This window comes from Montipora foliosa, chromosome 14, assembly GCF_036669935.1.
Source record: "Montipora foliosa isolate CH-2021 chromosome 14, ASM3666993v2, whole genome shotgun sequence".
Classification (NCBI taxonomy): domain Eukaryota; kingdom Metazoa; phylum Cnidaria; class Anthozoa; order Scleractinia; family Acroporidae; genus Montipora; species Montipora foliosa.
In genome coordinates this window covers 5,555,265-5,565,264 of record NC_090882.1, presented here as the reverse complement: position 1 = coordinate 5,565,264, position 10,000 = coordinate 5,555,265, and the positions used below count along the sequence as shown (strand labels likewise).

The 10,000-nt window shown below is 41.2% G+C and overlaps 2 protein-coding genes across 4 annotated transcripts in view; one reads left to right on the top strand and one right to left on the bottom strand.

The window, feature by feature from the left end:
• Positions 1-1,111, bottom strand: part of LOC137984865 (dnaJ homolog subfamily C member 13-like) — a 38,747-nt gene extending 37,636 nt beyond the window's left edge. For 2 of the 3 annotated variants that reach the window (XM_068832183.1, XM_068832184.1), the window contains exon 1: positions 1-64. This exon is cut by the window's left edge and continues 7 nt beyond it. The gene's annotated coding sequence lies outside the window, so the exon portion shown is untranslated. Of the gene's footprint in view, positions 65-768 lie in introns of those variants that run through there. The other variant, XM_068832185.1, reaches the window with a different exon arrangement.
• LOC137984864 (chondroitin sulfate synthase 3-like) overlaps positions 1-7,510 on the top strand; it is a 7,690-nt gene extending 180 nt beyond the window's left edge. The window contains exons 1-3 of the mRNA XM_068832180.1: positions 1-911; positions 3,283-3,799; positions 4,170-7,510. The exon at positions 1-911 is cut by the window's left edge and continues 180 nt beyond it. Coding sequence (XP_068688281.1) covers positions 1-911; positions 3,283-3,799; positions 4,170-4,454 — 1,713 coding nt within the window. The 3' untranslated portion in view covers positions 4,455-7,510. The remainder of the gene's footprint in view (positions 912-3,282; positions 3,800-4,169) is intronic.
• The last annotated feature ends 2,490 nt before the right edge of the window (positions 7,511-10,000 follow it).

Here is a 10,000-nt window from a genome sequence, read left to right as displayed (position 1 = left end):
CAAATTCAGTCCTCTGAGTCAGAAACTCCAGATTCCACGAGCTCGAGAAGTATCACAGCTCTGCCTGAGGAAATTGGAAAGTTAAACTTACACCTCTGGTTTGAAATTTGTACGAAAGATTTAAACGCATTGTGTAACTTCCCTCTGTTCCCAAAAGCGCCAGATATAAGGACATTCGCGATGGCGGCTTCCTCTCTAGATGCCAGTGACAGATTCGGTACGAACGCCGATGCCTTTCGCTTATTTGGATTTGTTACGCCAAAGGAATCTGGATTTTATTCTTTTATGGTTATCTATTGCGAAGCTGAGATCTGGATTGGCCAAAATGAAGCATGGTCGAATGCCACGATGGTATTTAAAAACGAAAGGTTATCGACGGAGAAGACAAATTCCACAGTTTGTATTGAAATTAACTTAAAAGCGATAACAAAATATTACTTTGAAGTGGTAGGGAGCTGTCACGATAAACAGAACGAGCTTAAGCTCTACTGGAAAACGCCTAAAGACGCTGCTTTCAGGACAATTGACCGAAGAATTCTGTCTTATTACCACAACGACAGTGGCTTAGAACATTCAAAGATTTACGATGAAACTTTACCGGGTTCACCCGCCTGCGCTTCAAAAAGGCATCAAAAACCTTATTTTCACGACCAGAGTGAGATAACCTACTTAGCTCACGGCGAAGTAAAAGATATATTGCCGTATTATAATTACAAACCTAGTTATACAATGGACAAAAAAATAGGGAGATATGAAGCGGTTACTTACCACGTAGTTCACACATATCTTTTTCCGTTCCCCGAGCATCCAAAGCTTCAAGACGACAAACACTGGATTTTTCCCCTAGAGAAAGAAGAAGCCCTTGAAATTACTGATCTTTTTATGGAATATCTTGAGAAGGCGAAACCAAGGTAAGTGATGATGAATAACTATTGAGAACATTTTACGACATAGAATGAAAAAAACCGAAATCGTCACTTCGACATAAATTTTAAATGCGCACTTTTTTAAATATTGCGCGTTTTTTTTTTTTTTGCAATAGAGCGTTATCACAAGACGTCAAGGCGGCCATGTTGATGTTCCAAAACAAAGAAATGGCGGCCACGATGGTGTACCAAACTAATCCTCTGGAAATTAAACTCTATTTTTATGCAAATCCTTTCTCTTGTTTCAGTAATCCAATATGGCTGCTGGTCACGTGAGTGAAAACGCTCCATATCAACCGTCTGTTAAAATTTTGAGTAGATGATACACAATATAATCTTTGCGCAATTTCGGTGTAAGAATTGGGCATTTTGCACAGAAGGTATGTGCTTAGCAGCGCTTTCGTTGGCCAGTCAGTAATTGTCGGATTTCGATGGTTCAGCTCTCGATGAGTTTGAAAACGTTGAAGCTTGAAATTGAAAAGATCGCCAACTTTATAGTGCCCCTGTAACCAAAAAAAATCTATCTTATTTTCCTTTGGATTTCAAACCTATGTTAACTAAACACTAAGCGACCAAACTTTTAAGCCTTCATTTGAAAAAGACACCTGTTTATTTTAACTGGAATTTTCCTATTTAACCCTTTCACAACCATAAATGCCATTGACACCCATAGATTTTAGTCGTCAATTGGGAAAGGGTTAAGAATGCAATGCGTGTTTACACCGTAGATTTACATGTAATATGCAGCACACGAGATTTGGGGTTTCAGACTTTTAAACTCGCGTTTTGCATACATGTATACTATAATAAGCTGCATTCACACGCTGACATTTTGGGTTGTGTCATACATCACCGAACGGGATTCAGGATTGGCAAGAAGAACAAAAGAACGAACAAAGATAACAATGGATTTAGCACAGAAAACAATAGGAAGTACGACACTATAGAGGTTTTGCACGGCAGCCATGTTGCATGGCAGGAACAATGAAAATGCTTTGCGTTAGAAAGAACATTTATTCCCATAGGAAAAATAATCTATTATTCCTGCCATGCAACATGACTGCCGTGCAAAACCTCTAAACAGCCAATTACGGGGGCCCACAGTTATCATGACAACATTCTTTCTACCTATGATAACTTTGTTTCCATCCATGACAACTTTATTTCTACCCGTGACAACTTTCTCTCTACCCGTGACAAAGACAGTTGTCATGGGTGGAAAGAAAGTTGTTATGATACAAAAGAAAGTTGTCATGATACTTATGGGCCACCGTAGGCCAATGAAATATAGTGTTCAACGAGAGGTACGACCCTACCCGAGCCGTTGACGTCACTTTTCCCTGGATCCAACCCTCCGAGGTCCAATCGGTCAGTTTTGACCGTGAGTAATGGCGGACCGTGAAATCCAAAACTTACACCCAAAGTAAAAGGCCTTTGGATAAAAATCAAAGCTCAAAATTTTGTCATGCAGTCAGCTGTTAGCAAACACACTTTCAGAATCTGAGAAAAAAAAAGGAAGGCAACTAATTTCTAGCTTACCTCACATCTCGCTGATAAAATCACACTTGTCTGGCATCAGTCACGCTCAAACTCCGGCGATGGCCACACGTTTCAAGGTCCAGCGAAAAATATTCAAATTTTCAAAATCCTTCGAGGCTCGCTTACAACGAATTTTGACACGGGTGGTCAACCGTTCACTTATTTGCTCTCACCGTATCGAGGCTCAAGACAACGGTTGACCAGCCAGTCAAATAGATGGTTTTCAATCACGTGCTGAGACGGCCATGTTGGCGCACAAAATAGTAGCAAATTATGGCTCACATTTTGCATTATAATGGAATCAAATTCCCAAAAGACTTTTTCTCTACTATTCTGATTCTGTGCACCAACATGGCTGCTGTGACATCGGGTAAAAACCATCTATTACATTGACTAGGAAGCACGAACATAATTATATCTCCAATACTTGTAGAGATCCACTGGTTACCAACACAGCAGCTCGGACCTCCTGTCGGACTGCCATTGTTATGCAAGCGACCAATCAATAAAATTGTTTAAGTCCATTATCCCAGAGCCTTTCGGGCGCTCACCCGCTGACCAAAAAGCCCGAGGACTCTGGGTACGAGATTGACGTCATAACCAAAACCAACATTTCTGGCATTACCATATTTTCTCACCATGGCGCCTTCCGCGCGCGGAACTCCGCTATATAGTTACATTTCGAAGGTCATCATCATGTAGGAAAACAACAAGGGAAACTGAAGAATAAAATCATATTTTAACTTAAATTACTTAGAAATTATTCAACTTATTTTCTTTAACAAAGAAGCCTGATTCATGCTTTTCTCTTTTTCAGGAAATTTAACCTGGAAGAAATTCTAAGTGTTGAACGCAAGATAGACAATAAATACGGAAAACGGTACCTCCTAGATGTGAAGTTGCGCGACCTCACAGCTAACAAGTCAGTGGTCTTATCTGAATATGTTTTCATGCCAACGAACTCAAATCAACTCTATTACCTGGCGAATTTTCAGTGGGAAGCAAGAACGCCCATTTACCTCGTAGTTACGGCGAAAAATTTAGGTCGCTGGCTTCACCATTTTATAATGAATGTGGAAACAATCTTGGAAGAGACTCAAGACCCTAATCTTCAAGTTATAATATGTGATTATAATAGCAAGGACATCAACTTGGAAGAGGTTTTAAGACGAAGTCCGTTGAGAAATTACACGGTGCTAAAGAAAAGCGGTGATTACTCAAGGGCAACGGCCTTTTCAGAAGCGATTAACTTGGTGAGAGACCCACACAGCATCGTATTCCTGATGGATCTTCATTTGGATATCGCAAGTTCACTGATTAATAGCATCAGAAAGGTAAGATATATAAATATAGACAGAATAAGAAGGTCTACACAAACAATGGACTCACAGCAGAAGGATCCAAAGGCTGCCGTTCCACCACGTAAATTTATAGATAAATACTGAGAGAAAAGAGTGGGGTGAACTTCTTACTGGTCCAACTTGATTTAATGATGTTTCGGCTGTTCAGCCTTCTTCAGACGAACGTTGAAAACTAAAAACTATTTACAATGGTTGTGCGTATCAGAAGTACTGGCTTATATAACCAGCTTAATTAAGAAGTACAAAAAGGTTAAAATTAAAAGCAAAATGACAATAGTATGAGTGACAAAAGTTATGTAAAGTTATGTACATTCATTGCTTGTTTATGTATTTACTTTTTCAGCACTGTATTGAGGGACGCATGTTCTACACTCCAATCATCGTCGAGTTAGATTGTGGCGCCAGCCCGGCCAATTTGGCGGGAATATGGCAGGTATATGGCTATGGCTTAATTGGGATGTACAAATCTGATTGGGACAGAGCAGGGGGCTTCCCCACCAATAAAAAAGAATGGGGAGGAGAAGACTGGGAACTAGTGGATGCGTTGTTTGGAAAGGGACTGGAATTCGAACGCATGCGCACAAGACATGTGTATCACTATCATCACACAAAGAAGGGAATGTGGTGAATTCGCAAGAAGATATCTTTCTTTTCCTTGGCCAGTTTGTGCTTCTCTGTTAACTAATGTTCATTTACATAAAGGCCGGTTTACACGGTACGATTTGTCGGCCTGATAAATTATAATGTGTAAATTGTGTAAAATGTATAATTTTTCCTCAAAAGATCATCCCGTTGTCCTTTTAGTATACGCCATTTTGAACGCTTTAATTTTTTAAGTCTTTATGCGCATTACCGACTCGCATACCCTTTGATCAACATGGCGGTTTCTCTCGGAGTGTCGGCCAGAAGATTTGCGCTCTGACGCAGTCGGGGCCGATAAATCGGGCGAACAAATCGTACCGTACAAACCGCCCTTAAGACAGGAGCTCATCAAGGGGAACTTCAATCTCCCATATTTGGCCAAGGAGTCAACCCTTTCCTACGATGATGGCCCAGGAGGGTCACAGTCTAGTTTTAATTTTTCACTGTCCAGTTTTAACTTTTCACAGTTCAATTTTAACTTTTCACAGTCCAGTTTTAATTTTATTCACAGTCCAGTTTTAATTTTGTTACTCGTAACCAATTCTCTCACAGGTCACAGGTCACAGGTCACAGGATTATTTTACCAATACAGAAAGTATTCTAAACATTCATAAAAGCTAACCTTAGGAATTAGGCCTAAACAAAAGCTTTAAGGCCGAAGGTTAGCTTTTATGAACGTTTAGGATACTTTCTGTAATGGTAAAACAATGACCTGTGACCTGTGAGAGTACTGGTGACGACTCACAAAATTAAAACTGGACTGTGATCCTCCTGGCCTGGGCCATCGTACTTTCCCGAGAACACCTCTCTTGGGAGATTCAGCAAACCCACTATTGTAAAAGCTCATCTTCCTTGCGAGATTCAGCACGCCCACTCTTGTAAAAGTCAGTCAAAACAAAGGTATCTCAGCGACAAGGGAAATATGATAACTTTCGCAGGAAACACTGTTCCCTATAAAAATAAATTTACTCGGGAAAGGGTTGACTCAAGGAATTAGTGGAGATAAAGGCTCCTCTAGATGAGCTTCTGCACCAGAGCAATGAATAAAAAGCCTTGTAGATTCATTTTTCACTCCCTCCACACCCCTTTTTTTCCGCTGGCCTACTCTTTTTTCTACTCTCTTGTGTAGAAACAAAGACGGCAATCGTCCAACGATTAAAACGCACTAATTGGTGTAAAATCTGAGAATGCAATAGATCACACTTTGTCTTTCTTAGACAGAATTACGGCGCTTTCCTTTTGACAGAACTGACCGATCAGGCCGGGTATTTGGAAGCACTAACTCTACAACGCCAAGGGCGTAGCCAGGGGGGGGGGGGGGGTCCTGGGGTGCCCGTGACCCCCCCTTTGTAAGCCGTTTTTTACTCAAACAACCTACAATATTCAGGTTGCGAAAATGCGAGTACACTCTGTCTGACAGAGTGTGACCCGCCCTTTGAAAAATCCTGGCTACACCCAGAGTCCGCTTTTCTTTTGGTCAGCACCAAGAACACGGACTCTGGCCACTTCCGAGGCAGGAAGTCCGCAAGTCACGGACTTCCGGCTCGTCTACGTGCGCTCAGAAATTTGAAATAACAGTGGTTGTCAACGGTTACAAAAATGGACCTTCACTACGACTGCGCATAAATTGGAAGTGCCTTCGTGCTGACCAAAAGAAAAGCGAACTCTAGGCACGAGATTGGAATCTCGCTTGCCCACATCAAATCATTGTTGAATATCCCGCAGGCTCGAGTACGTAGAATAGTTGAAACTTACGTTTCATTGCGGCCATTAACATTATGCAGCGAAAAGCCACTTCGGAAAATACCATAATACTCTTTGTTTGTGCCCCAAAATTTTGCATAAGCTTTGTTTTTGTTTTCTCTTGGGACCGGTCCAAGCCCCAAGAGAAACTGGAAACAATGCTTATGCAAAATTTGGGGGGCACAAACAAAGAGTATTATGGTATTTTCCGAAGTCGCCTATAGAAAATCGCGTACCTCTGCTTTAGCTTTTAACGTTCAAATTAGTTCTATTTAGTCACCTATGAGTATAGGAGCTCTGCAATGCTGTGAGAAATCCTTGTTCCAAACAATGCGACGTTTTCGTTTTGTGGATAGTACTTTCAACCAGACTGCGAAATCTTCTTGAGCTCAGCCAAATTGTCATCCTGGCGAAATTTTCCGCACGTGTTCATTGATATTCCTTATATGGTCACGATGTCTTTATACGTCACGGCACGCAAACATTTTTAACGTATGTTTATAGACAAGGATGGCCTACCGAATCATATACTTTCTGCAATGCGTTTTATTCAAAAGCCAGAGTAAGGCCCTATTGTAGCTTTAATGTTCAAAGTTAGAAATGGCTTGGCGCCTGATCATAGTTGAACTTTTTAATACTACAAACAAAGGTTAAGAAATGCTGAATCTGAAGATACGGAAACATTCGATCAGATATCAGGGTCCATATCGTTGGTCCAGACTGTCCTTTAAGCGATCGACAGCGACAGTCACTGGACAATTTTAGAAAAAAACATTAGAAAGAAAAACCTGACAGGCACGTGCATGCGATTTATGCACCACCTAGCCAGCTTCGCAATGGAATTTTATTTTATCTCTCTTTGTCCAGTGACTGCCGCTCAGTTAGTTTGTTTAGCTGATACCAAGTAATTAAAGATTTGTCAATATTTTAGATTAGTCGAGACTAAGTAATTATAAATTTGTAAATTTTTTAGAGTGTTAGCTTTTTTAAAAAATTAATTGTATTCATTTATTTATGTATGTATGTATTTATTTTTTACTTTGTATTTGAAATGTTGTTTTAGTGTCCACAATTAGCTTATATGTAGCTAAATACTTCATTCATTCATTTAGCCGGCTAGTGGAAACCACGGATGAGCTCTTAGAGGCGAACTTAGCTTCACTCAAGCAGTCTCAATTCTGCGCTTTGCAATTTTGAAGTTTTGACAGTTGTTGCTGTAAACCTAATTTATTGTTTTATATTTACAGAGAGAGAGCATGTAATTGATTGTGTCTCATACGTCCCACGAAATTTCTTCAGTGTGAATTATTCAATAAACAGTAAGGAATTAAAGATGTATTGAGTTGTATCAAGTTCAAGTTTTTCGACCCGTCTTGCGAGTCCACCAAGATCTTTTGTGTCAAGATCAAAGGACCCTTGGGTCTCCCTCTCTTATGTTTGCCATCGATTGGATTTGAAACGAGGGTTGGTCCAGCAGGCGTTCGCAGCCCGGGGGTGGGAGGGGGACTCCCACATGGAACAGACGGGGATACTCGTCGGAAATTTTGACTTTAACCCTTATAAAGGAGACCATCTGGGCGTGGCTCAGTCTTTTTGTGACCCCTAAAGGAGACTAAGGCCTAGGGCAAACGCCGAATCTAACTCGAATATAATTCATCGAACCTATTTATTTTGAAATAGGGGCATGAATGATGCGACGTTTGCTGCAATTAAATTCGACTCAAATTAATCGATTCGACTCTAGCATAGGTTCGAGTTGCCAACTCGGATAATGCGACAGCGGCTCGGCGTGCCGGCAAACGTCGCTCCAAACACGCGCCGAACTCAATTCATAAATCATGCAAATTACAAAATAATTTATTTAAATGTGATAGACTGGGCAAATGCCACAAAAATACATACTCCCCATCTGCCAAACACTATTTCTCCCCCCCCCCCCCCCCCGACGAGCATGCGCTGTACAAAGACAATTTCGCGACCGGGATGACTTCGCACAGCGTGATGGAAATGGCTGCTGCCCCACAATTATAGCTGTCGTCTCTGATACACTAGGGAACTTTAGCAAAGACAACGGGACGGCAACCAGAACGTCATCCAAAAACATAAATTCGTGTTATTGCAATCATTTCGCGACTATTCCAAGTTTTCTTTATATGACAAAGGTGTGGAAATCCCTCAGAAATGACAGTGTTATGAGTGGCGCTTAATTTAGGGGAGAAAATGAAAATGTATCTCCCAAGTGGTAACGTTCTCCATAAAACCTCGCATTTGGCTATTTCACGTTGTTGTTTTGCAGACGACGGCAAAGAAATGGACAAAAATGAAAAATGCACGTGCAGCCGGAGTATGCAAAGCTATTGTTTTTGCCCACTAAATATGCAAATTTGTCATATAGGATCGACGCAGGTGCGACGTTTGCTACCAAGCTGAAATGAAGTCGACTCTTTGTCGCGCCTATTTAAATGTATTCGACGCGACTTTAGATTCGACGTTTGCCCTAGGCCTAATCTGGGCGTGGCTTAAGGAAATTTTGACCCCTAAAAACAACTTCCCCCCTTCGGGGTTCAGGGGCACCCAACGACCAATTTGTTGTAAAATGGTTTATTATACCCCAGTTAATGAAAATAAATGTTATTAAGGCATTTTCAGGTGTTTTTCAGTGTTGCTGGGAAAACATTATCTGTTCCTTTTTCCCAGCAAGGCACACAAGAAATTTCCCAGCCAGCTAGATAAAATTGGTTGGTTTCCCAGCCAGCTGATCACATTTATTTCCCAGTCAGGAATTCCGCGCGCTTTCAAATCCCTCGATCCGAAACGACCGAACAAAAGCGACAAAACCGGGACAAAACAGTTTTTTCCGCAAGCGCAATCACTCTGACCAGCCGTCGTATGTTTGTGACTACTCTCTGGGAGAGGAAAGAGGTTCTTTTTTTTTTTTTTTTTTTTTAGTCGTCCTCAGTCTTCAGAAGCTCTACAGCCAGCTCGGGTTGAAATCCTAGAAAAGTCAGTAATTCCCTGGCAAAACCTCCATCAATAACAACATTTCCCAGCCAGCTCATCGAAACACCTGTATTTTTGCCAGCCAGCAAGATTCCTCCGGGGAACAGATAATGTGAGGAACAGATTCGTTGCCTGCCCCTGGGGGTTCGCAGGCTAGCAGTACGGAGTTTAAGATCTACGACGCGATGGTAACGAAAACGTCATTTAAAATTGCAAGTTCAGGTTTATTAATCTTTTTCGTCATTATGTCGGTTTGTTTAACTCCTAAAAACTAGCGCAACATTCCAGGAATTGAATTAGGAGGTGCGGTGTTGAAGATAAGACAGAAAATTCAAATTCGCTGCCTTGTGTTCACGTTCTCTGTAAAACTTGAGAATTGGTCATTTCACGTCGCAGATTTGCCGAAAACGTGAAAGAAATGTACAAAAACGAAAAATGCACGTGCAGAGCGTGCAAAGCTATTGTTTTTGCTCGTTAAATTTGTGACGTTTTTGTTGCCGTCGCGTCGTAGATCTTAAACTCCCTACTAGTAAAAAAAGAGAGCACGCGCTCTTCCCCGAAGTGGCCCGGGATCAATTCCTGAACTCTGCTACCTGGTTCTCTTCTCCGCTTGGAAAGGGTTCTCCGGGTTTAGTTTTTAAGAAACTGTGGCGCGGATTCGGTGGGAAAATGAAAAACAGAAACCAGTTTAGCAACTGTGTTGATATGGTAAATTGGGCCACCGTAAAGGAAATTTAATTTGCTCTCGTGTATTATCGACTGTTTATTATATGGCTTGTGTTTGTAGCG